General features: G+C 44.2%; 1 protein-coding gene across 1 annotated transcript in view; it reads right to left on the reverse strand.

The window, feature by feature from the left end:
• Positions 1–27,522, reverse strand: part of KCNT2 (potassium sodium-activated channel subfamily T member 2) — a 196,577-nt gene that overhangs the window by 8,564 nt on the left and 160,491 nt on the right. The window contains 5 exon segments of the mRNA XM_028531238.2: positions 4,269–4,569; positions 17,016–17,144; positions 18,021–18,104; positions 20,579–20,680; positions 23,014–23,125. Of these exon segments, the coding sequence (XP_028387039.1) occupies positions 4,269–4,569; positions 17,016–17,144; positions 18,021–18,104; positions 20,579–20,680; positions 23,014–23,125 (728 nt within the window).

A 27,522-nucleotide genomic window follows, 5' to 3' on the forward strand; every position in this document is an offset into this window, starting at 1 on the left:
TCACATAGAAGTTGACGGCGTTACTATTACCACCACCACCGTATCTATTATAGATATGGGTGGGAAGAGCATTCTTTTATTAAAGTTGTTTATTTTTACCCATAAGAAAGAGAATGATAAAGGATTAAGTAACCATGTTAGCTTAAAAAAACAGTTCTTAGTTAATTTATCCATTATATCGGGCAAATTATAAACTTATTTTACAAAGAGATTAGGCTTTCTGATGGATTCAAACAATGCCCATCTCTAACTGATAGTCATTGTTCTCATGTAAAAGAATTTCTTTTTATTTTTCCTTGCTTGGCGTTTCTTCTTTTACTAAGAGCATGAAACTCAGAACCATCCATGTCAAAGTCGGCTGGTGCCGAAGCCGCAGTCCCGCCAGCGAGACTTGCTGGTCAGTTTCCGCTGTTAAAAACACGCATCTTCCCATGGATTCAACGTCAAAAATATGTTGATAGTTAGAAAAAATAACTTTTAGTGAGTGTGAGAGCCATTTCAGTAGATGTTTAAAGAATAAGGTCAGTGATTTCCATAGAGAAAACCTTAATTACTCACACTGTAGTGTAGTTTATAGAAAAAATCTTCAGTGTAAGTTTGACTCTATGTTCATAACTAGGCTGTAAACTATAGAGGTGAATACTAAAATATGTGATGCCTGGAATTTAACAACAACAAAAAAAACGATATGAGAAGTGAGGGAAGTGGGTGGGATTTACGAGAAACGAAACTGATCACTGCTGGAGCGTGACAATGACCCCGCGTGGGCTCCTTGTGCCGTTCTGCCCACGTTTGCTCATGTTTGAAATTTTCCATATTAGAATTTAAAAAAATGAAACAAGAATGATGACTCTTGCACCGGCTATCGCCTCACATTGGGGCAACAGACAAAACTGCCTATGACTGGAAGTAACCATCTGGGGGGGGGGGCTCTGACCACCTCAGGGCCCACCTGGGCTTGTGAGGCTGTAAGGGTTCATTACCATGACAGAACACGCAACCAGCCGATAGCGTATGATTATATCGTGGCACATTGGGGGGTGATTTAGTTCTAGACACTTCAACCTCTTGCTTTTTAAAAGAAAATGCTTCTTTCCTTGACATTCTAGACATACGAGCATATGCTCTCAGAGTTCTCTCTCAGAGTTCTTTTCTCTCTCATAGTTCAACCATAGTCTTTCATCTGGGGTTGCTTCACTCACTCCTATGGATCTGATTAAGATCTATGTGCTGGTGATTCTCAGGCCTGTATACATATCTCCTTTCTTTTTCTTAAGCACCAGACAGCCAAAAGCCAGCTGCTCACACAGCACCACCCTCAGAATTCTTCAGGCACTCAGATTAATGTATTGTCTTCGCCCCAACAGATTTGCTGCCTTCTAAGTGCAGTAAGCGCCACCAGCACTTAGCCGCTCAACCTGGAGCCCTCCGAGCCTTCTTCTGCCTCTCCCCTCCCCTGTCCCTCATACCCCTGTCCAACAAGTCAGAAATAATCCGTTCCTTCCCCTGGAACAGGCCAGAGCTGCCCAGAAAAAGTCAGGTTATCACTCCTGATTCAATCAGCCACCGTGGGTTATATAAAGTATTTAAAACCCTTTTCACCCGTGGAGCACAACAAGATCCGGTCACGGAAGCAGAAAGTACATGGGACTTAGTGAAAAGGTAAAAAGATACTGAGTCCCCGTCACCAGTTAAAGCACTGACGTGAATGCACTCTCAGCTCGGTGACCCAAGGACACCACTCACACCTGAGACCCAGGTTTCTCACCTGTAAGCTCGCCACTTGTTCACGCATTCAACGCGCAGTGACCGGGCGCCTGTGGCTCAGGGAGTGTGTAACTTGTTGGGGGTGCGAAGACGAATAGATGAGGAAGACATTCCCTGTCCCTCCAGGAAGGAAGGCGCATGTGCACAATAGTACCAGTTTCAGAGCACGCATCCTCAGTGGGGGCAATGTTGCCCCCAAGGGAGAAAACTGTGTTTTTGTTTTTGAAGTGGGAAAAAAAAGCCCCTTTGATGTATAAACCACAGAGACACTTACAGTACTTAAATAGATACATGGTAGGTCTGTGGAATTAACTAAATGCCAGTCCTGGGCTAAGCCTGGTGTCCCTCACTATCACATTTGTCCTAAACAACGAACCTGTGAGACAGGTGTTATTATTTCCACTTGTCAAATGATCAAAGGGCTTGGACAGCTTAAATAGTTCAAGGACTGTCCTGGCCGGCACTAGAGTATAGGTCCCATGGACGCAGGGATCTGGTCTGGACAGGTCACTGTTCCATCCCCGTGCTTGGAGCAGCGCCTGACACCCAGGGGGCAGCCCAGTGACACCTTGTGAACAGTAGATGAATTTTTGTGAATGAGAAATACACGGAGAGCCTGGAGCCCTTGATGTGTTTGGTTCCAAATCCCGCTTTTTATCATCTTTATGAGATTAGACATGTATAGTGCACGGCTTTAGAATGAACTGATGGATCTGTGGATGGATGGGTTGAGAGAATGAACAGAAAGACAAAGCCAGAAGACAGAGAGGAAAAGGGTAGAGAGCTTCCTTCCTTCCTTCCTTCCTTCCTTCCTTCCTTCCTTCCTTCCTTCCTTCCTTCCTCTCTTTCCTTCCTTCTGTAAGAGTAGTTAGTATGATAATTAAATTAACTATTTATATTTAAAAAGACAATGGAGAATAACGAAATGCAAGCTACCGGATAGAAGTTTGATGGGCAGAAACGTAGCGAGTTCCCTGACAGTTACCCCACAGCCAGTTCATGTGCTCGTGCATTTTTGTGTCTCGCGGAGCCCAGCTGTGACCCACTCACAGCTAACGGGACCGGCTGGGGCTCTGATGGTCATGCCCCACAGCCAGACCTGGTGAGCAACCACTGACCAGCACTTTTTAAAGGGACGAAAAGTAGCTGGATAATAACTAACAAAAGTGCACATAAATAGAGGACAATAGTTCTATGAGAAATACTATTATACTTGATAAATTGGCCAAGAGCAATTAATATTTTTAAATAAAAATGATTGTTTTCCTTTAATTTGTTTTTTTTAACGTAAGACCTTGTTTGATCATATCAAAATGGTGGGGCACAGATGAGTTGGTACTACATTTAAGGAAGTGCAATATAATTGTGAATTATGGAAACCAGACTCTGAGACATTTGAACTGTATGTCTTTGGTCGAGGTCTTCAGCCTCTGAGCTTCACATTCTTGAAGGGTGAGATGGGCATGAACTGCATCAGGACCTTAAGGAGTAATGAGAAAATGCACAAAAGCACCCGACAGTTCCTGGCCAAGAGTAGGAGTCAACAAATGTGTTTCCTTTTCTTCCGCTTCAAAGAAACACAGCTCACTTCTTCTAAACTCTAATTCAATTATTAAAATAGTTCCCTGTGTGCAGCGTTTCAGGTTGAGGCTTTCACAGAAAAGATGAGATGGGAAAATACGGAACGCATTTTCTTTCTTCTTTAGCCTGCCCAACGCTGACTTGACCGTACCTTCTGGCTCACCTGGGCACACACAGAACCAGACAAAAACCTCATTGTTCGAGTTTCTTCTGAGCTGACTAAATTTCTTCTTTAATAACATTTATGCAGTAATATGTGATATATTTTAAAATTACCCTTGCATTATTTAAGCTGTGCCAAGTGGTCTACATTGCAATCACAGATCAACATGGCGGGGGGCTAACAATTATTGAGGCAGATCAAGCCCTATTTGAGCTTAAATGAAAGCTTTTGAAGACTTTGTTTCTGGATAACAAGAACCTGAACACATTTTGCAGGAACATTTGGTTTATCTGTGGCTGGTACATTCCATTACTTGCCAAAGCCTCAAATTTATTTCATTCCAGGCCTGAGAATAGGATGCGTGTGGGTGTGTGGGTGTAGATACAACAGACACTGGGGCCAGGAGGACTGGACATAAACCCCTGCCGTGCTAATCACAAGCTAAGTAATAAGTCGCTTGACTTAGTTTCCTTATGTGTAACATGGGAGAGTTTTTGTGAAAATTAAAGTGAAGATAATTTACATAAGGCATTCGTCACAGTGCCTAGAGAACTAAGCACATACTGAAAACTTGTAGCACTTTAATGTCATCATCATCATCATGTTCTGTAAGAGATTCAGTGCACGTCCCTACCCCTTCCAATGGGCCCGTGAACCAAGAACGCCATCCTCCACCTGCTAAGAGAGAGCCAGCTCTACAACAACTAAGGGCCCGAAACCGCAAGCCCACATCATACAAGACTTGGAGAGCGCATACCATAGCCCACTGTAGAAAGACCCAAGTGTCTCATTCTACTTTTCACAAGTTCAGCAAGCTCTTGTCTCTCTGACCTCCTGTAGAGGTTCAGTCGCTGCTGGGTTATTTTCTCAGCTGTTTTACCAGAGTGTTTTGGACCTTTTCGGCTCAGTCTTCGGGCCCACTGCATGCTCTTTCTCCTCAGCAAGGGGTGGTCCGCCTGGTCACTGCAGGTGGAGTTGCGGTGGTTGCCTCGGGGAAGGCCTTGCTCCTTGCAGTCCTTGGTGTCCTCCCATTCCTCCACACTGATTGATATTTGCGACTTGAAAGGAAATGCACACGGATGGTTAGACAGGTCAGGATGCATTTCAACCTGAGTTCTATTAATATTTGGGCTAATATCTTGGTGGAAGCACTTAGCTCATGAGAGCTCTCACAGAAAGAGCAAGGTCATAATCATTGGTATGAATTTCCCATCACTAAAAATGCTATTAGAAGAATGTTCCCAGCCCTGGCTGGCACAGCTCAGTGGATTGAGCGTGGGCTGTGAACCAAAGGGTTGCAGGTTCGATTCCCAGTCAGGGCACGTGCCTGGGCTGCAGGCCAGGTCCACAGTGGGGGCCACACCGAGAGGCAACCACACATGAATGTTTCTCTCTCTCTTCCTCCCTCCCTCCCCACTCTAAAAATAAATAAATAAAATCTTTTAAAAAAGAGGTAACTCTAGTTTAAAAAAAAGAAAAATGTTCTTTTGGAATTATGTATAAATGAGATAAAATATCTCATCCTTCAATAAAATATTGCATACTCCAATATAAGTTTTTATGAGCAGTGTTAATTTTTAAGTGTCAGATTTATTTTCTGAAATTATTGTTAACATAGAATTGTTTGAAACCACAAACAAAAAAGCTAGCTATTTTATAATTTTATTCAAATCACATCTACAGAATGAGCTTTTATAAATATACTACATGTATCTCACATGAGATTTAAAGAAATATTGTAACACTTTTTTTTGAATTAATAACATTTAAGTTTTTTAAGCTATTGCTCTTTCTAAAAATGGAATTGCAATGTAGTTTTTAAAATGTGAGTTTTTCATTCCCTCCTCATATGACCCAGAAGAAAACAAAAAGCACTTTTTAGTTCATGTATTAATTATTCACCACGCCAAATGTTTTCTGACGAAAATATTAAAACATATTTCAGGAACTGTTAAGAGTATTCCAAGTGAAAATAAGTTCTAAATATTCGTATTTCACGAATGTCTTCTAGAATCACAAATCAAACTTAAATCAGGCTCTTCTCCATAGAAGGGAAAAAGCAATGAACAAACTCATAGTCAGTTTTGATTCTTTCACTCCGAAATCTGATTTTAAGTCAGAAGTGCTTCCTTGAGTATAGGCCATTAACAACCAAATGCTGCTTGTTTTAAAATGCTTGCTTTTCATGCCAGAAAGTTGCATGAAACGCAACCACGTCAAGGCAGAAAGTCTTCCTATCTAACAGCGTGCGCGTGCAGACGAACAGCTTCCTGACCGGGAGTGCACTTGCGGCAGCATCCACGCACCCGCTGCCCCCTTCCGTGGACGGGAGTGTTCGCTCCTGCTATCGCAGCACGTGTGGCTGGCTTTCAGAGCAGGGGAATTCAAATGACCAATTTAAGAAAGGTCAGGAGGAGATCCATTGAAATCCTTTAAAAAGTGAATATAAATTATGGAGGCTCGGTCAGTGCCATGCCTGTGATACCCAGTGGCAGGCTATGAAATCATCTCACACCCCCACTCGATAAAAAACATCTATGTTTGTCTACCCTTCTGTTTTAACACAGCACTGCTTCAGAGTGATATCAAAAATAGGTTCTTTAACCTTCATAGCTTCACAATAAGGGAACAGTTTCATTAACATTTTTAGCAACCTTATTTTAGCTATCGGAATTTAAGCTGGCAGTACGAACATTTTTAGTACCGTGCTTTTGCAACAGTCGATACCACTGTAAATCTTATCTCCCTCCAGTCCCACCTGCTCGACAATGCACTGACAATCCTCCGCTGTGGAAGTGAAATGCACAAACCCCCGAGTAGTGAGTGTCTGCCATCAGTATGGAACGCCAGTCTTTGTTCAGGGGGTTAGTGGATCTGCAGCAAAGCTGGAAACACAGTAATTCATTCATAGCTAGACACTTGGCGGGCAGAGTTTTCTTCCTCGCCATCTTAAATTTATTCGATGTGATCGTTCTCGTCGTAAATCCCTGTAACAGTTTGATGGCCTGCAAAGATGTGGGGCGAGTAATCTTGCCACACCAGACACTAAACGTACTGCGCTTGTAGAATGTCACTTAAAATGCGAGTCATGAAACCCCAGACTAATATTTTCGGGGGGTGATTTGCTTACTTCTCTTCCAAGTCAGGAATGAAACACTGTTTGTCTTCATGAGTACTTTCCCCCAGTCATGTCAAGCACACATCCATAACATGAACCCAGTTCCTATCATATAAACAAATACATACACTGAGCCCAGTGTATATATTAGCTAAACAATCGCGAGCACCCTGTGTACCACTGCTTTGAATGCCCCAAAGCAGGGGATATGACGATTTATACATAAAACCCATAGAAACTGCCAGGCCATTTTTGTCAATAATTCCATAAAATAAATGGCATCCCTTTGTATATTTCACTTGAACGATAGAAAAAAATGCATTAGGAGGGCTTGGGAGTTCGCTGTAAGAACTCTAAACCGACAACAGGCAGATCTTGCTTTATAAGTGTGAGGTCTGCAAACCTTTCTCAGCCCTTCCAATACGATGTCGTGAAAAGCACAGGGAACTTCCATGGACTAAGACTCACAAACTTGAATGGTATCGTGTGTATTCCCCAGCTCTGCCCCTGCACCAAAAGTGGTTCACCTCTATGTAAGATGAGCATAATGCCCATCTTGTTCCTCATAGACATTCACAGAGCACAGCAATGTATAAAGAAAACATTTGCCACTGTCGACCTCCTTCTATAGTCAGAGCAGTCATATAGTCCAGCAGGAACAATGATCTACGATATCAGTTACATGGGTAATAAGCATTCTGTTCCTGGCTCTCAATGTCTGTGCGTGTGTGCGCTTGTGTTTTCATAAGGTCCGCTTAGAAATACACTTTTCTGCTGTCATGTCATCATCTGGTTGTAGCTCTACTGTGTTTAGAACATGCCATCATCTTCTGGTGGAAATAGTGTCGTGTGGGGACCCACAAAAGTGCCTTTATCGCGGGGCTTTTCTGGCACGTGGAGGCTGCGTGAGAACGTGGCTCCAGCAAGAGTCTGGCGTCAGCGAGGCAGACCTGGGTTTGCTGTGCACTCCTGGGCACGGCGACGAAATCGCTAAGCATGTCCCCATGTCCTTATCTGACTGAGATCAGGGTAATTCTAATGTATATGTTTTGCCCACAGTGGTTTGCTGAGGAGATCTAAGACATCATGCATGTCACGTGCATACAGTAGTGCCCGTCTCTGCAAATGCTCAGTGCATAGCAGCTAATAGTGTGGCTCATTAGCTTGTACGTTTAAAAAAACGTAAAAGGGAGAAAAGAAATAATAAGGAGTTAAAAAGGTAAAAAAAATGGGTATGAATCAGACAGGGAAGGGCGTATTTTTGGTGCAGTTTTCTCTGTCCCTGACCCTGTCTCACCAGAGACCACGGTGCTGTAAGCAGACCCCCGGAGGTGCCCACTCCCCGGTGCAAGCTCGGGGAGTCTGGAGACGGTGTGGATTTCAGGGGAAGCGGGGACTCACTGTTCTGTACGACCCCTGTGAGTTCCTCTCTGCTCTTCCTCTGAATAATGAGAGGGCTCCGGTTCGACCTCTTTTTGTACTGTTATTATCAAAAGCCTAATGTCGTTATTAACTTAAAAAACAAGATTTCATGCTAATGTTTGTGAGAATGAAAGAAGATATTTGCGCATTGCTGTGATCTGACCTCAGTCCCTTCAAGATTCATACGTTGAAATACTAACCCCCCACAAAGATGATGTTTTAGGAGGTGGGGTCTTTGGGAGATGGTTAGGTCAGGGGGTGATGCCCCATAAAGGGGTCCATTGCCTTATAAGAGCTGCAGGCCCCAGAGGGCTCCCTGACCCCTTTGGCCATGTGGGGCTCCAGGAAGTCTGTGACCGAAAGGGGGTCCCCACCTGCCAGTGCGGCACCCTGAGGTCAGACGTCTAGCCTCCAGAGCTCTGAGCCATACATTTGTTTGTGAGCCACCAGCCGCGGCATCTTGTTACAGCAGCCTGAACGGACTGAGACATACGTTACGGGAAACGCCCTGGGAACACACACAGGTGAATAAGGAAATGGAAATTACCTGTGGCCGCAATTTTCATGTAGATGTAAAGCATCATTTGTAAAGGTTATAGGATTTTTCCAAATATTTGTCACATTTGATATGGTTGAAGAAAGGCTCAAAGTATTTCTTCCCAACAAAAGGAATTGAAAACTTCATAAAGGAGATAGAGCTGGTTGAGGCATAAGAAACACTATCTGCTTGCATTATTTTCAGAAACTCGGGAAGTGTCAGGGTCACAAAATACACGAAAGGTTCTTCTCTGCACGACACACACACACACACGTGCTCACACAGGAGTTCATTCAGCGTTCGCTCAGATTTCCGTCCGTGTCCTAGGTTACTGAGCGACCTGGAGAGCAGAGCGGTATTCTAAAAGAAATCGATTCACCCAGCAGCTTGAAAGTGAGTGTTGGCAATCAGGACTCCTCTCTCCCTCCAGAACAGTTTCAGAGTCATCATAAGGGGCTGACGTGGTGCCACCTGGCTGATGACAGAAGACATTCTGAGTTGTTCCTGACAACCAGTGGGCCTGTGGCCGTGGGGTCAGATCAGCAAGGCCAGCTGCTCTCAGTATCGTTAGCTTCCGGTTTATAAGACACGAAACAGTGGTTTTTCTTAACTACATAATGTGTTTTATGGCCACAAGTAACGACCTATAAGAACATGTTTTCTTTGTACACAAAATATCCTTTGGGGTATGTATGTCTAGATTTTCACAATATGTATTATACGTAAGTATTGTGTGTGTGTGTGTGTGTGTGTGTGTGTGTGAGGAATATTCTTGTGCACCTGAACAGCTGTAAACTCCCACACTGACTTACAAACAAACAAAAAATGATTAAATAGAAGACTGGCGAATAAGCAGCCGGGTTAAACACGTGCAGAAAGGTATTCAAACAGTTTGCCATAGCAAAGTCACGGTCTCCGGGCCAGTTCTGGTACCTTTCCAGCACAATTCTTACTAACCACTCTCCAGAACTCCAGGAACATATCACCTAAAAGCAGAGATTTCAAACTCGTGTGTGTGTGTGTGTGTGTGTGTGTACACCCTGCACCGCCGCTCAGAGCGAGTGTGGGGGCCCACCATCCCATCGCCTCCAGCATCGCACCGTCCCCAGGAAAAGGCCTGAGCACGTGGCCATCCTGCCATGCCCAAACCTTGCACATGCACACCACCCCCCCACACACACATATCCTTCTCTTTCACAAGTGAGTACCGCTGCCCTAACGCGCATGCCACTTAGGGACACGTGAGCCACTAGGAAGAAAATTTCTAAGACCGATGTCAGGTACAATGAGATACGACTTGGTAGGTATGAATATGCATATTCTCATGTAAACACTTTACACAGAACAGTGCTATTGATCCCAGTAGACCGTCACTGGGAGAACACCCCTCCCTTGGGAAGATGACCGAGGTCAACCTTACAACTTCCTCTCTGTTCCCGGATAGGCAGACTCCGGCAGCCACTCAGCAAGCCCCTGCGACAGAAGGCTCAGTCACTTCCTGCAGCCACTGAGCACAGCGCGGCAGGACCTCCCGCAGTTTAGGGGGTGAGGGGACAGAAGCCCAGACTAGGGTGTTGAATGAAATCACAGGGATTGCTTTCATTTAAATGGCTGCTTGCTCATCAGTGTGCCGGCAAGACTCTTAGTAAGTTAAGGACAGTGACTGATGCAAGTAAGAAATGCTTTCACAGGGTCAGAAATAAGGTAAGAATCAATAGACCTAGAAAATATTATGTATCAGAATTCTAAAATTAAGTAGAATTTTTTATGAGAGAAAGTGAAAGAAAATTACAAATGAGCTCACACTCCCGAGTGTGTGTGTGTGTGTGTGTGTGTGTGTGAATTAGAATGCACTTGAGGTTGGTCAGCGTACCTATATTGGACTAAGATTACAAGGCATTTACTCAGATCCCAGGAACGCTCCCTGTATTTTACTGATAAAGGTAAGAGTACCGACAAACCCTTTCTGAAGCAGCGCCAGCCCCTCACCAGTGATGCCCGGCGACTAACAACACAGTAAGATCTGTGTTTCTCTGTCCTCTTGGCACACAATTAATTACCTACCACTTCCTCTAAAAAGTCACTTAGCCCATTCCTCCTTTCTCTAACGCGTGAGCTGACGACAGTATGCTCCGTACTCAATCTCCATGCCACTACACATTGAGAAAAGCCCAAGTCCATGCAGCTCATAAGAGGAGAAGCCACCATTGAAACTCAGACCACCCGGGTCCAAGTCCACTCCTCACTGGGCCAGGCAAAATGACTGACTACATGACTTGTACCAGAAACAAGGCCAGAAAGAGTATCAATAAAAAACGGCCGGGACGTAGACAAATCCCTCCTTATTGGGGGAGGAGATGACCCTAGAGGCCGGGTGGATGCCTGAAACCACAGACAGGACTGAACCTTACATATAATGCTTTTTTTCCTATACATACTTACCTATGATTATGTTTAATCAATAGATCACACACAGTAAGAGATTAGCAATAATTAATAATAAACAGAACGATTTTAACAATATGCAGTAGTTAAAGTGATGTGATTGTGGCCTCTCTGTCTCAAACCATCTGACCACACTGTGTAAGTGGGGTGGACACCCGAACAAAGGGGGATGGACGTCGCAGGCCAGTCAGCGTGGGACGGCATGAGGCTGCACCACACTACACGGAACGGCACACGATTGAAAACTTACGTATTGCTTATTTCTGGGCTTTTCCTTTCATGCTTTTGGACCATGGTTTTACTGCAGGTAACTGGAAGCATCAAACACAAAACCACAGGTAGGAGAGGACTGTACCTGTACCCTACCTGACAATTCAGCAACAAACAATTTGACTCAATATCTGTTGGGCATCAAAAACCCATTAGAGATGTTTCATCGTGTGAGTCAAGTCAGGAAGATGGTGGCTGCTCTGCCTGTGCTATGAAGGGAGCGGATTCGGGAAAATCAAATTAACCGAGAGGTAATGAACTCCAATGGCAGGCATGAAATTTGCATGTCAGCTCTCTGATGGCACTGACGGTAGACACCGCACTTGGGGACACTAGCTGGTGATGACACCACGCAGGAAGACGTGCGACTGAATCGGTGCGTACACGGCATCTGAAGACAGACAGGTGAAAGCAGTCTGTAATTCTGTTAAGGAAATATAAGTACATTTCCTGGAAAACAGAGCATTTATCATATTTTGGCTTCATTCAAGCCTTATTTTGTAATGGGAAATACTGAATTCAGTCTTTAACATTCTTTTCCTCTAACGGCTCTGAATTCACACGTCAGACTATTTGATCAAAGGGAGGAAAACAAAATACTTACTTGTGAGGCTATTTCTTGAGACTGACACAGAGAGAAGGAAAAAAAATAACAAAACGCAGTTTAGACAATGACTCGACAAATACACGCAACAGCCACAGTGAGGATGAAGTCTGACAAATGGCCATGTGCCGTGTGTGATCTCTGTGTTTGATTATTGATTATAGGGCTTTTGAATGAAATTATAAAATTAATAAAATTTAAACTTTATCAGGAAGTTGTTCTTGTTAGTTTTTTTTGGCTTCGATTTATGGTTTGGTTTTGTTTTTTTTTCTCCTAAAAATTGTCTTTCTAAGATTTGATAGAAAGAATAATGTTGCAAATAGAATAAAATAAAACAGTTGATAAGAGTTGATGAAACTACTATATTCACAAGGAAATATTTGATATAATTATTGATATTCAATAATCACTATGGCATTAATATCTGTACTATTTTTAAATGTGGATCTTAAGATGGTTTTATAAAGTTAAAAATTTTAAAACTCATATCTTACAATAAGATTGTCTCTCCCTCCTGTATAAATTGAACTAAGCTCACAAACACTACTGTGAGGTTTCACATTGGCCATAATAATTGATATGCTCAGTTATCACATAACCCTAATTATTCAGGGTTATAAAAATTATGCTATCTTATTCTTCAGTTTCAAAACATTTCATTGGGTAGCAGTGAAGTTTTCAGTTATGTGTTGGGAGAGAGAATGTAACTGAAGTATAGCTCATTGTCTCGCATTCTAACAATTGTTACAAATATTAAAAATGCACAATAGACATTTGATTATAGGCTCCTTAAAGCTTTATCTCAGGATTCCTAACACATAGCCCAGCGCAATAAACGTCGTTGGAGTGAATGATAGCAGGAAATTGGCAGCGAGATTTTCAAAACCATTCCATTTTAACCCTTAGTAAAATATTCTTAATAATTTGATTTTATAAAAGGTAAACTTTTATTGCTATATTAATAAAATGTAATAAAAGTCTATATTCCAGTTTAATAGTAAAGGCATAATCATTGGTAGGTGGGGCCGTCAATGATCACTGCATTATAAACATGTTTTTAAAGGTACAGGATTTGTTGCCTCTGAAGGCGACCGACAATCAGACTGAAGTAGGCCACCGATTTATTGCATGCGTTGAGCAAAGGTCGGCACTTTCCTGTGCTTTAAAATCATCTCTTTCTAATTTATAGTGTATTTTCACTGGTTATATGACACTTTAAGTAAATGCAGTTTTCAGTACACTGGAATACTGAGGGAAAACACAGTTCTATATTTCCTCACCCCCTCTCAAAAAAACCCTGATAGGAAAAAGTACATTAACTAATTCATAATTTTTCAGATGTTGGAATGATAGTACTATGTTATATACTTGATGGTCAGTTATACCCTTAGTGGGTTTTGGGTAGCGTTTTATAATAAAAATGATTATTTCTTCAATGAAAAGTGTGAATTGTCACTGGAATAAGGAACATCATAGTCTCAGGACAATTCAGGTGAGGTCTGGCCACCAAATGAGTTTGGTGAGCTTTTTGGATTTCAGAATTGTGGGTAAAGGGTTGTGGACGGAAATACTGTTCTTTTCTGCCACCAAGAGGAAAATGAGTCCTTCCCCATCCTGTATTGGATGGAAGAGCCAGAAGAGAATGATGTTTATAAAACATAGGCCCATCGATGTTGGTAGTTCCCCTGACATGGAGAAAAGGGGCAGAAGGGCTGTCCCCGTTTCCCGGCCTGATTTTCCTGTCACTGTCGCACCCCCACTTTACTCTCTGTCCTCCTCCCACCCACACGTAGCCCCGCAGAAAACTCGGAGATCCTGTTCCAGGTCTTCTACACATTGTATAATTTTAATGATGAATATCCTTTATCACCATTTGTCTTCTCAAAGGTGTCTGCCATATGATGCAGTGTGTTTTCTACTCCTATAGACAAAGCAGTGATGTAGTTCACAAATTTTTTTTTTCTACATAGAATACTGGAAGATATGAGAGACAAACTGGAAATGACATAACATGAAAACTTGCATCTGCCTTGAATGTATTTTTTAAAACTCTGTGAAATAATAAGGAAGAAAGGCCTACCATCTTTATAATCAACATATATGAAATGTTGGCCTCTGAGAGAACATTCTTCACAGAGTGAAGAATTCATAACAAATTCTATGTTAATAGAATTTAACACTTGAATGTATAAACTGCAGAAACCACCAATGATTGGGTCTAATATGACTTATTTATGGCTATGAATCTTAGTTGTTGTTTTTATTAGTTATAGATACTGTTTAAATAGTCAGAGAATGCTATTTTTCTAGAAATTCCCCCAATAATCTCTTTTATTTTCCTCTCATAGGATGCATCTATGTTTACCTTTTTAGTTGGATAGTTGTTTTTTATCGCTCTGACTCTATATAATATGTTGGTAGCTATTATTTATTTTCTCTTCTTATTCTGGAAGAAGAGGAATTAACCATCTTTTCCACCTACCCCACTACCTTTTCCATCTCTCCTTATTTCAAAGTTGTTCACGTGTAACTTTGGTTAGATCCAAACTCAGAGCGTGCCATCACCGAGTACAGTTCACAGATGAGCCTCATGGGAAGCACGGGGGCATTCACTCCTGCATGATTTTTGTCATTGGTGGTGGTGGAACTGTATTCCTTGAGTCGTAACTGTTTTACAAACTGACTGTTTAGGTATGCATTTATCAATAGTTCGCCCTCACTCTTAGGCAATGGCCTCATCTCTGTCCGAACATGGAGATGACAGATGTCATCTTCCTGGTCAAATGTCTCTGAAGCCTTCGATCTGCTACAGGTTGCTCTTTATCCCTGATGTCCCCTCACTACCAACCTGGGGACTCCCTTGTCCTCTTACATGGGTCCAGTTTCCATTAAAAAAATCCAATGTCTTTCCTGAATTGATATTTAAATACTGCCCCCTTCTTTTTATTTACATAGAAGTTCGACTGAAGGGATGTGTATTCTAGTGATTCTTTTGCATCCCGGAAAACCCCAGCTGAAGTTAGAACCTGCATCTCATGGTTTATAAACTTCGTAAATGAGGAAACACATAATATACTTATTGTTTCCATAGTGACCCAGAAAACAGCTCTTTCTCAAGATGAACTTGTATCCTTGTATGTCATTACTCTACAATTATTATTTAATGCAACAGTTCTTTTTCACTTTATTTACCACTGAAATAAAAGCAGAATTCCAGCTCACCTGTGGCAGCCAGTTCATTTTAGATATAGGGCAAAATTAATTTCTCTGCCCCCATATATTTCTCTGAATGCTTGATGGTCCTACTTTTATCTTTAATTATTTAAATTTTCTCATTTTTACAATAGGCAGAATGCAAAATTTAAATAAAAATAAATGTGCCAAAAGATGAGTGTAATACAGGAAGATAGGAAGGGTATGTTTATTTAACCCAGTTTCCTTTTATCTTGCCAACAGTAAGTGTTTTTTATATGGAGATTTATAAACATTTTCTTGAGGTGATCTTTATTTGTGATGGAAAGAATTGACTAATGTGTAAAGTTGAATGCTCCTCAATAGCAACCCAAAAGCTCAAATATCCTCTCCCTATCTGCATCCTAAACAACATAACACAAAGTCCCTTAATACAACAAAACAACCGACATGAATATGAACTTGACCAAAGTCAGAATTCACTCTGTTCGAACTCACAAAGCCTGCATATAAGGTCTGAACATGACAATACTCTGCAGTATGGAAATCTTCTCGGTACCTCACCAGGTTCAAATACAAAACGGTTAATTGCTTAGGTGTAAAAGGCCCTTGTCATCCACTTTAACCAGATAATCATTTGGGAGGTCCAATATTCTTAAAATTCTAGGCACCTCTGACCATGTATGCTCCCATGTTTAACTGCCTGCTGTGTGTCTGCTGTCACTCATTCCTGGGGGTTCTCTGATTGGGTCTTGCTTTTTGGGGGGTGTGAACCACTGGGACCATAGCCAATGAGTGACATACTCAGGCTCAGCAGCAGGTGGCCACAAGGAAGTGTGAACAGGATCCTGCAGCTACAGGGAGACCCCAAAGCACCGCAGGAAAACACAACTACTCCCGCTGGCTTCCATACCACCCATTTCAATGTCAAACTCTAGATTTTAAGAGAAAACGAAAAGCTCCCTTACTTTTATTCTTCCTAGAAAGCTCCCATCTGTACAAGGATTCATTGATTTTATCACAAATGGGTTTAACCATCGCATGGACTACTAAAATGCATATAATTGAGTGGAGGCTTGTAGCTGAGGTAACTTTGTGTAAGACCCCAGGAGAAAGGAGTGGTTAACTAAATTTTCAAGTAATTTTGAGGTATCTGAAAAAGAAAAATATGTTAAGAATGTAGACCATCATTTATATGAAATGCTTTTACAGATACAGATAGGGTAGTGCATTTATTCAAAGTTTGTATCTTATTAAAGAGTCTAGTTTGCAATGTGATGGCTTACTAACCATAAACTATTTAGAACCACATCATGTGCCCAAATCAAAATATGGGTAAGTTGGGGTGTGCACGCAGTATCAGAAACTCTACTAACATCGCTGCTATCTCTCTAGTTTGCTTCCAAAATCACCAAACGTCCCTCCGGGAAGGGCTGGCACTACTACTAGAATTTTTCCTGAGCTTCAGGGTGGTCGGCAACCAGAACTTTGAAAAACGTTTGTTGCACTGCTCACCAATTTGGCTTGGATTTGCTTCCTTCCAAATGCTAACAGCGGACAGGGGGAGTCTCTTAGGAAGCTGGAGAACCTTTCTTACGCATCAGAAGCTCACCCACAATTAATTTGCTCCCCAACAATCTCCTGGAAATGAAAAATCCTAGATCCACGCAAGACCCTGGGAGCCTCAAACTCACAAACTCTAGACCAGGCCCTCAGCCAACCATGTTTTGAGAAATGCTGGCGCGGTTTACTAAACAAACACTCGAGGAAGTTTTGCCTGTGAAAACTCCCTCCATCTGCTCCCACAGCATCCTTTTTGTGTCTGTGACATTTGTCAGAAATCAGTGGCCGAGACTGGGAAGGGCGGCCTCCCAGCGGGTTAAACGCAAGCACCGAACACTGTGTCGTCCCAAACCTCAGACGTGGTCAGTTTCTGCGACTCGGTCCTGTAGATGCCGATGGGCACGTCTCCGCTGGACGAGCACAGCTTCTGGTAGAGCCGGGCGTACGTCCTGATCCACAGGTCGTCCTCTGTGATTTTTATCTGGAACACACAGGCACTGTTTACGTATTGCTTCCTAAGAAATGAAACCCCAGCGATTTTCACTTCTGAAAGGTAGAAATTGTTGATATTTTGAAATCTGGACGTGCTGTTTCCTAAGTGCCTACCCAGGTAGTAAACTCATTTAACGCACCCCATCTAGGTCTTATCCCTGTGGTTCTCCCCACCTAAGGAGCCACCTACTCAACTGGCAGCAGTGTGACTTGGATTAGTTCAGTGTCAAGACACAGTGGGCACCACTGAGGGACTGGGAGCTGTTGGAAAGCCCGTGGAGACTTCTTAAATGTTGTAATAACTAGAGGCTGCGACCGGAGTCTGGTGGACAGGGCCCGCTGGTGCTAAAAGTCTTCAAGTATGAAGGGCGCTCCAGTACGAAAGAGAATTGCCTCCCGGAGTGAAGACAACACTCACATTGGGAAAGGTGTCAGCAGAGTGGGCACAGGGCACATGGACGGGAGGCATACATAACTCGTCCCTCTTGGATGACCTCAACTTGGACTTGCCGGTGAGGCAGTTCATGAAACCCTTGGACCCCTTTGTAAAGCAACTACAAATCAGCTGAACTGTGTGATGCCTTCTTGTCCACAGTAGGGTACTTAGGTCACACACAGCCTGTCTCAATGGCCAGCTAGAAAGACAAACACCCGTTCTGTATTCTCTACAGAATGGCTACTTATCAGGATTGGTAATTTAATGTTTTCCCTTGAACATTTTCTAAGAATTTCAAAAAAATGATATTGTTATGCTTTCAGTGCATATTAGGGGAAAATGATATAGAAGAGAAAGCCTACATCCATTAGAGGTGGATTTCAGACCATTTATCAGAATAATCTTTCATTCCAAAGATTATTAACTTACAGAACAAAGGAACCCCGATCCTGGGATAGTGTCCAATCCCAGCAGAAGTCTGGTGATAGAAATCATATAATCTTTCACAAATGACTGCAACACAAACAAAATTGTGAAAGGTGTAGAATAGCCACACGTGTGAGCCTCGTATTATTGCTAAAAGGTTGTTTCTCGAAACATATCGTTAAGCCCCTACAAAACAGGAAATAAAAATTGATCTTGTGAGTGTCCTAAATACACATGTACAGTTAAGCTGAACATAAGGAGATGTGGAAGTATTTAGAAGTATTTTCTAGACTATCTTGTTATGCTAAAATTTCATGCATGCTGTTAGACACAATACAAAGTTTTAGATTTTAATAACAAAAAATGAGTTGATACAAAACAGGGAATATATAAAAACTTGAAAGACCTAAAATTTGCAGTAAAATACTACAAGTTTTTTGGATTCAGCTCAGTGCCACGACAATAAATATCTAATATTTTGAGAACTAAGTATTAATAAATAGTTTAGCATTAAATACCATCAGACTGTTTATGTGCAAACATGTAAGATATATTTTGACACGTTGCTAGAACGCTACTCAGTAGTTAGAGTATTAATGATGCTTCTAATATTTTCAGTATATTCTTAGCTGTGGGTGAAAGGAAAAACTTCCAAGCAATGATGGCATTGCACCGTAACATACAACAGTTGTTTAAAACACTGTGTGAAATTATACCCCAGCTTGGTCGTCAAGTGCTAAAATGTGACAAATTTCAACAATAATCTGTGTCCTGCCCAGTGTGGCTTGGTTCTGGGTGTCTTCCCGCAAAGCAAACGGTCCCTGGTTTGATTCCAGGGTTTGATTCCTGGCCAGGGCACGTGCCTGGGTTGCAGGTTCCGTCGCTGGTTGGGGTGCAATATGAGAGGCAAATGATTAATGTTTCTTTCTCACAATAATGTTCCTTGCCCTCCCTTCCCCTTCCTTATAGAGTAATCTAGTTATTTTGCATAGCAAAGACTTTCAACAAGTTATGATGCCTTGTAAATAAATCTACCAAACTGTTTCTTGATCACTCATGTATTTCACTGAGAGTCATTGTCACAAGACCACACCCTTCCACCTAGAGTGGGACATAAGAAACCACAGCCATTCCCCTTGTTCAGGCCGAGGAAGTGGCCTTGAGATTTCAAGGTGTGTCAGTCTCCTGGTGGCTGGGACATGAATACCAGAATGCCGATTATATAAGTTTAGGAATTTTGTACATGATTTCCAGCATCTTCTTTTAACCCAGGAGTGGGTACCCTTTACCTGTCTGAAAGTCGGACCCTGAAAAGATCTCATGTGATGTCAGGAGAAGGTAAGTGGGCAGGTACTACGTTAGCTTGTATGTTAGACTGTTCTCAAGAAGATTTTATTTCAACGCGAGCTACCCAAGGCTGAAAGGTCTGAAGACCTCTAATGCAGAGGGACACCTGCATTTAGCTGATAAAAATCCTTCTGTTTCGGTGTTGCTCTTCAAACAGTCCTCCCCTCCCACTCGCTCTAGATGGCCAGAGTATGTGTGGGGTAACTTGTGGGGGGGGGAGCTGGCCACCTGCAGGGTCCACACAGTGTGTCTGGAAACTTCTGGGCAAACGGGCATGTTAGTTCTCTGGGCTGGGCTGTCCCTGCTCTCGGCTGGCATAAGCTGATGGTTCGAGACCTGTGACATTGGTAGGGGAGCCCTCGGGGGCATCATTAGCCACTAGAAAGCCTTCAACTGTCTTTGCCTTCGTTTATTCCGTCCAGCATTGCACTAGAGGGCACACGAAATATGTCGCCAAACAGTAAATCAGCACAACGAAATGTTTCAATGCTGAACTTGAGATTCAAGCCATCCAATCATTTAATGCCCTAGGAATATCTTTTTTTCTCATAACAGAGATAGAAATTGTCTGATTTCTTCAATCAGAGGATTTGAAATGTTACCGCTGTTCAGTTTCCGGGAGAGTTAGAAAAAAAGATTAAAATAGATTTGAGTAAAATAGCACCTCCGTGAACTTCTTAGCTACAATAAAATGACGAGGTTAGCTTTGGCCTTCCAGAATAATCAAAATGGTTCCCACCTGTAAAATCTTTCTTATATTGGACTGAGGTAGGCAATAGTTAGCAGATATTTAAAACATCCTTGGTTTATCAGTTTATTGGCACCAATCTATCTTACTTAAGTAAAAGGCATATTATAATTAAGGCTGCCTTTTAAAAGTAGTAAGTTTTCTTAGCTTTTTTTTTTTAGGCTAGTGCTATGAAGGTAGCGGCATACCACATGCATTAAAATGTCACAGCAAACATCGTAGGACCCTGGCACTGAAGAATGACAATAAGTCATTTCCTAGCTTATTCTAAAAAAATAAGATTTTTAATAAAATGTTTCATTACATTTTATGTCATTAAATGCATGCAATAAAACATTGAATCCCTTTCAGAGCCGGTTTTAAGTGAACCGCTCGGACGAGAAACACTGCATCTACCTTTTATGTAATAGAGCCTGAGCGGGATAGGAGCAACCGTGTCAGAGAGGCAAGAGGAGCGGGCACACACCTGATAGAGCAGTGTGTCCAGCATGCTGATGCTGAACACCCTCCCGGCGGCGAAAGGCAGTCGGAACATGAAAGCCAAGTTAGAGCCGCGCTCTCGTTCTTTCTGTGCAGAAATGGGAGAGAGAAACGTGGGTGAGCAGCCTGCGTTCACACCTTCCCGCCCAGGTAAACCTCCTCACACATCTTCCCATATGCTGATGAGGAGAGAACCCTTCCAAACTCACTTTATCACAACATCATTACCTTGACACCAAAGACCGACAAAGATGCCACAAGAGTAGACAGCCACCTTCATTCTCCCTGTGTCCTCACCTGCCTGCCAGGGCAGGGGGCGAGGAAGCTCTCAGGGTGCCTGTTATAAAATCCTGAATCCTTCCCTTTCACCGGGAGCCCCACCCTCAAGGCCAGGTAGCCTCCTGGAAGCCCCGCCTCCTCCTATCATCAGTTGAGGGGTCAAGTTTCAACAGGTGAATTCCAAGGGGACACAGACCTGTGGTCAGTGGCAGCTTGAACCTGCTGTGTAAAGTCATGGTACTCTATTTCTAACGGATACATTTGCACATGAAAACAGTTGTCCGTGTAAGTAACATTTTGTCACTCCCCTAGACTAGGTGGGGCAATGTGTCCCTACACTTAAAATAAATAGAAACTAATCAGTATTCTCTTCAAATTCTTTCTGGGCCGATGTGAAAAAAGATAAGTGTTTTCTTAAAAACAAGGTAAGAGATTTTCCTAAGGAATCAAATCCAGTGTGGGGGGGTAGCACCAAACCCCCACTCAGCCAGTCTCATCCTGAGATCATGAATACACAGCGGTCCAGCCCTTTAAAGGGGAAAAACGAAGTGAGGCCATATGCTTCTGTTGGTTCGTATGCATCTGTGTCTCCTGTTAGACTGTAAATGCTGTGCATTTCGTTTGTGGGACCCCCTAGCCTGCACCAAGGTACTTGGCTCACGGTGCCCAGTAAATATACATTGGCTTGAACTGAAATTGAGAAAGTGTAAAATTTTGCCTAGTGAATATATTTAAAAACAGCTTTGATATTCTTGCCTATTTCTCTCGGAAGCTCTCTCCATTTGTTTGTTTGTTTGTTTGTTTTTATCCCTTTGCTCTATGGTTGGTTCACTGTGGTTTACACGCATGACCACTTGCACTCCGACATCAACTGTCCGACATTAACTGGGCGTCCTCAGTTTGGGCCCACGCTGGCACTACCTACGCAGGCGTGGCTCAGGCCCCACAGGGTGTGAGACCCGGCCCCACGAGACGGCTCTGATTCCCGACGCTCCTCCAAGCCCGCGGCACTTCCGTCCACGCAGCTACACATCTGGGGCTCCCCCCACCCCTGCCAGGCTCCGCGGTTGCTGCAGTGCCCACAGACCCGGTGGCCGTGCCACACCTCAGGACGGCCATCTTATTGTAACAATGAGTGCGAAGGGACAGCGGATGAGAAGGTGTGTCCAGGCAGCCGCAGAGGGTCCCCAGGCACAGGACTGTCTCTCTGGCATTCCCCTCTCTGTCAGTATGTCCACCGAGAAGGACCACCTGCAGTCTTGCTTTTCAGAGCTTTTCATCCAAGTCTCATTACATAGGCATAGTTAATGAGACCATTAGCCATACGATTAAGCTCCTCCTTGGAGCTGGGGTGTGATGAGGGGCTGACAGTTTCAACCTTGCAATCAAGTGGGGCTTTTCCTCTGGCACCCGCCTTATCTCTGAACTACCTCAGGGCTCCCCCAGGACCCGCCTCGTTAGCATCACATCAGTCAGGATGGAAAGGTCTGGCCAACAAAAGGCCCTCCCATCATCGCTCAGGAAGTTCCCAGGGTTCCTTGAAGCTCCGTGTCGGGAGCTGGGGACAGAGACCAAATCTCCTTTTCTGGTTACACCACCCTGTGCACCTCACATTGGTGTTCCTTCACTTCTGCCATCAGTGCGTGGTTACCATGTGATTGCTAAAGTCTGCTGTCGTCAGCACTGGGGGAGGGGTGAAGTTCAAAAGCACTTGTGAGGGAAGCAGCCTCCCAGCCAGCCGTGCCGAAAGCATGAACGGAAGGCTACTCTAGGAAGCGCACCCAAACAAGGGGAATGAAGTCAGTCCAGAGGGCAATGAGACGAAAATGTCTGTTATTGTCATCCCCGCCCCTATTTTATTATTCCTTGTCGCGTTTTCTGCTCTGCTTGGCTTCATTACCAGAAGTGTCAGTGGCACAAGATGACCACACAGGGGACACCAAATCTCCCACATATCCACTTGGGGTAAAAATAGTTCCACTCCATTCATTCACATTAAACAAAAATCTACACATGAAGAGTTTGGCCCCGATAGGAATTTAAAGCAGGATTTTTATTTTTACTACCTCACGGCATTTCTTCCTTCGTGTACACAACCCCCGAGTTATTTCTCCCGCGCCCCAACAGCGAGACCCGGCTTACCTTTTCCAGTTTGGACAGGGCGAGGGAGTAGCAGTCTTTGGCTCGGAACTGCATGAACCGCATGTTGGCGGGGTGCGTGAGCTCGGTGATAATGCTGAGGCTGGAAAACAACCTGCAAGGCGAGACGGCGTGTGCTTTACGCCCACGATGCCGTGCGTGCAGGGCGGCGCGACCCCGCGTTTCTGAGCGAGTGATGCCCCGAGCTGGGCCACCGCCGCAGGAAGCTGCCGCAGCAGGCCCTGCCCCTCCCCCCACGGGCCCGCCCGAGGCCAGGAAAACGAGCCACAGGTTTCCAAAGAACTTGTGAACCGATTCGTGAGCACTATGACAAAAAAAAATAAATTCAACAGTTTGGCTTTTATGACACATCTTCTGTGTACAATTCTGAGCAGCATAGAAGAGCCACCCCCAAAGCTGAGGTCAGGATGTCCGAGGTCGCCGTGCGGCCAGTACGGATCTGGAAACGTGCGAGATTAATAGCGTCTTTTGGCAGAAATTGTACGTGATGAGCGCGCGGGTCATGATGTGGCCCTTTGCTCTCCGGCCGCTTCCTGGTCTCACGGTGGGCAGCTGTAAATCTCCAGGCCTGCTGCAGTGTGCTTCTGGGGAGGGGAGATGGTTTAATTGAAACCGTATTTCATTGTAATGAAATGAGACGAAGGCTGAGGTCAGTGCTGTTCCCAGAGGAGCCTGAGAATTGTCATGTGTGTGCTAGCTTCGAGTTCACTTCCCACGAGCACACACACACACATACCCCGCCCCCTGCCCCAGGGAACGGGGACTGGGTAATGCCACTGCCAGTGCCTTTTCACGGTGGCCACTGAGGCTGATCTGATGATCTTCAGCTGGTGTCTCGGTAGCTCTCCTGGTCCTCACGCTTTGAGATTCTCCGAGGCAGCCTCTTCCAGGGATGCTGAGCTCTGTTCTCCACGCAGGATGTCTTTCAGCTCAGCTCTGGCCATTGAAAGCTCCCACCACCTGGTGGAGCTGGTACCTTGAACCTGAACTGATGGAAATGCGTAGGGCAGAAATGCCCCCAGTGTGGGGGGAGGGCTCGCACCCAGGCAGCTTCGCCGGCCGACCTCGCTGTTGTTCCAGGCTCCACCCAGGAGGGAGGTGGCAGTGTTTCCACGGGCCTGAACACCCACCAAGGGGCCTCACGGGGGCCATGCCGTTGCTACGAGGGGAGCCCCGTCTCTGAGCTCCAGCATTACGTACGGGGAGTGTACGCCGTTCCTCAGCTCTGACTCTGTGGTCCCAGTGATGATTGGCCAGAACTGTCCCTTACCCCCGGGCGGGCAGGCCTCGCTGCCTCTGTGCACCCGCAGGGTCTGTTCCCCAGCCCGTGGCCAGACCTTCCCAGCCTACCTGCCCCTCCCGTCTGTCTCCACGGGGCCTCAGGCACCAGCTCAGTTAAGACTCTGAAGAACTCTTACAAACACCCTGAGTTTCCTGTGAAACTGCCTGCCCCTATAGTTCAACTTCATGGACAAATGTTGGAGCCTTATCTAAGCAGAGCCTTTGAAACCATGGTATCGGGCCTTTCATAAAGTCCACACCTTACAGGAAGAAACAGCCAGCACTATATGGCTTCTGGTCCATTCTGAGAGCGAATATCGTATTTCTTGATCCGGGTATGCAGCAGTAACTGGAAACATCAGCAACACACGCTTTCTAACGTTAAAGGATCATTGTGTTTGTGCAGATACCAGTGCCCGCAGCAGCGCCGGGCCCTGGGCGGGCTGAGGAGACAGACTGTTGCCCCTGATCCTGGGAGGGGGGCGGGGAAGCTCAGCGAGGCTGTTTGTGACGGACGGGGCTCGGCCTCGGGTGCTGGTTCTCGGTGGTGTCGTCATCGCTACTTCAGGAGCTTTTCCCTTTTTCTCACATTGCTGCTTCTGCTCGACAGGCACTGCCTTCTCTCCTACCTTTCCTCCTCGTCCTCTCTAGTTGGAAATCCGGACTGTTACACAAAGTTCCTCTCAAATCTAATGGAGGCGAAGTTTAAAGCTGCTGCAGGTCAGTGTGGTTTTCTCCCACCCTGGCTCTCGCGTACCTGATGACGTGGTTGGCTACGCCCTGTCTGGGCCCTAAACACGGGTCGCTGTCATCCACGCTCCAGCTGAGCTCGCCTGCTAGATCACGACAGCTGGAAAGACACCTCCTCCCTGTCCCTGTCAAGTAGTGCACCTGCCTCTTTAATGAGTAACTCTTCGTTCCAGTAAATGATTTCTCCATTCTTCTTCACGTGTTTTTGGTTTTGTAGGTGAGCTCTTGATCAGGAGGATGCTATGGTTTAACTACTTTGCATGGTAGTACCATAGCATCTGTATTCTTTCAGGAGCTCTTCTTACTCAAAAGTCACCAAAGATAGCAAATTTAGGGAACGGTAATTCTGGAGGGGAACTTTTGAAAAATTAGAAGAGTGGCCTGATGGGAGAAAAAAAACAGCAACTGACTTTTGGGCTGGCACCTCTCCATCTGGTAAACCCAGAAAGTGCATCCATCTGCCAAATCTCACACCACCTGGGAGTTCCACAAGTATTTGTTTCAGAAATATGTTAAAAGAACAATGTCACTGCGAAAATTAATGAAGGAAGCTTCAGCTAAAATTGGGATGTGGAAGCCCCATGTGGGGACCCCTTATACCCTACAACCTGTCAATTACCCCCACAGCAACACCATGCCAAGTTCAAGCTCAGTTAGATGTGACCAGGAGAGGGAGCGCTGGTCTGCAAGATCTAAGAGAAGTATAGAGTGAAACTCCTGCCTTTAAGTTAGACTCTGTGACCTCCTAGAGGAAACTGCAAAAGCTCACAGTTTACGAGACTGTCGTGTTTTTCCAGGGGTGAGAACTGTGGCTGAATGAATGAATGTTTACAGGTCACAGAGCGTGATGGTGCCAGTGAATGCGGAGTCTTTGGGACACCTCTGGGACTCCACTGAGACAGAAGCCAGGGAAGGGCTTTCGGGCGGAAAGCAGAGCTGCCGACACATGAAAGTGTATGTCGTCTTCGGGGAATTGTTCTTTGAAAAAATATAGCTTTTGTCTCTCACATACATTTTTCAAACCGGATGAGTTTGTGGTTACTTGGATAACATAATCCTGTTCTAACACCTGGTGTCAAACAGGAGTATCCACACCTGTGGCTACACACATCTGAGGTCTTAGGAAGAGGAGGTGACAACACGGCTGGCCCAGCCAGGCACGGAAGGGGTTGGGAGACTTGGAATCGGGACCACAACGTGTGGTATGCACCTACTCTGCTCCACGTGAGTACACCTGGAGCTTTGGTTACTTGAAACTGAGGAACCGGATGCGTTAGCTAAGCCTGCCACCTACTGAAAACCGAGAAACTAAGTGAGACTTGAATAAAACTAAATAAGACTTAAAGAATAAAACATTTCACTGCTGTGGCTCTTATATTTCTCATGTATTACTCATATCCATGTATAACATTTCATACTTAAAATTCGAGTTGTCTAATAGATGTATTTTAAGTATTTTTAATGTGCTAATGCTGTACATCTGTTTCTGAGCCTTAGCATGACCCAGATGCTTTTTGCATATAGAGCATTTTAGAAATTAAATGATGTAATCAGTCTCTTTTCCCTGGGTACTAGGCTCATACTGAAGCAATAATATAATTGAAAAATAATCTAGTTTGATCTACTTGAAATTTGTCTACAGCTGACTTACGGTCTCACTCAGGGGTAGAAGTATGGTTGTGGAGAAGTGTCAGATACCTAAGGAGTAGTCTCTGCCCCAATTAACTAATCTGATAAATAGTTTGTGACATGCCTAGTTATGCTAACCAATATAAAGATGGAAAATAGACTATATACTTTATTCCACAGACTTCTGGGAGAACTCTGAGACCAGCCATTTGTACTGATCACATATAATTTTTTCTTCTCCTTCTTCCCTAAGCAACACAGTGCAATAGCCACCCAGCCTGTACCTTGTATGAAATGTCAGTAGTCTGGAGATAACTGAAAGTGTATGGGAGGTGGGACCCAGGTCATGTGCAAATTCTAGGCCACTTTATAGAAAAGACTGGAGCATTGTGGATTTGGGGACCCAGGGTTTCCTGGACCCAGTACCCCAAGATTTCTACAGGTCTCTAATAGAGACCAGTCCCTAACACCAGTGTCTAATTGGGGCATCTAACAGTTCTTCTGAAATTTCTGATTGAAACTCTTCAGCCTAGATGGGCCTGTACACGTGAAAACGGCACACTTTCTAAACTGTTTTGCTGAAGACAAGAAAACTTAACAGTGAAGGGATCCAGAGTTATTCATCCAGTCACCATTCACCCTTCCGTGACCCGTGGCCAGACGCTCAGGGGCCGCAGCCTTTGTGGGTCCGTCACCACGTGCACGGCCGCCCTTAATTATTCCGGCAGGTCAGTTGGTTTTAGATGGTCAAGTAGAGCCCTCACAGCTCTCCGTATAATGGGGATATGTTATTATCTTGGACTCAAAATAATTCATTCAGACAATGTATAG

Source organism: Phyllostomus discolor, chromosome 15 (assembly GCF_004126475.2).
Source record: "Phyllostomus discolor isolate MPI-MPIP mPhyDis1 chromosome 15, mPhyDis1.pri.v3, whole genome shotgun sequence".
NCBI classification, from domain to species: Eukaryota; Metazoa; Chordata; class Mammalia; order Chiroptera; family Phyllostomidae; genus Phyllostomus; species Phyllostomus discolor.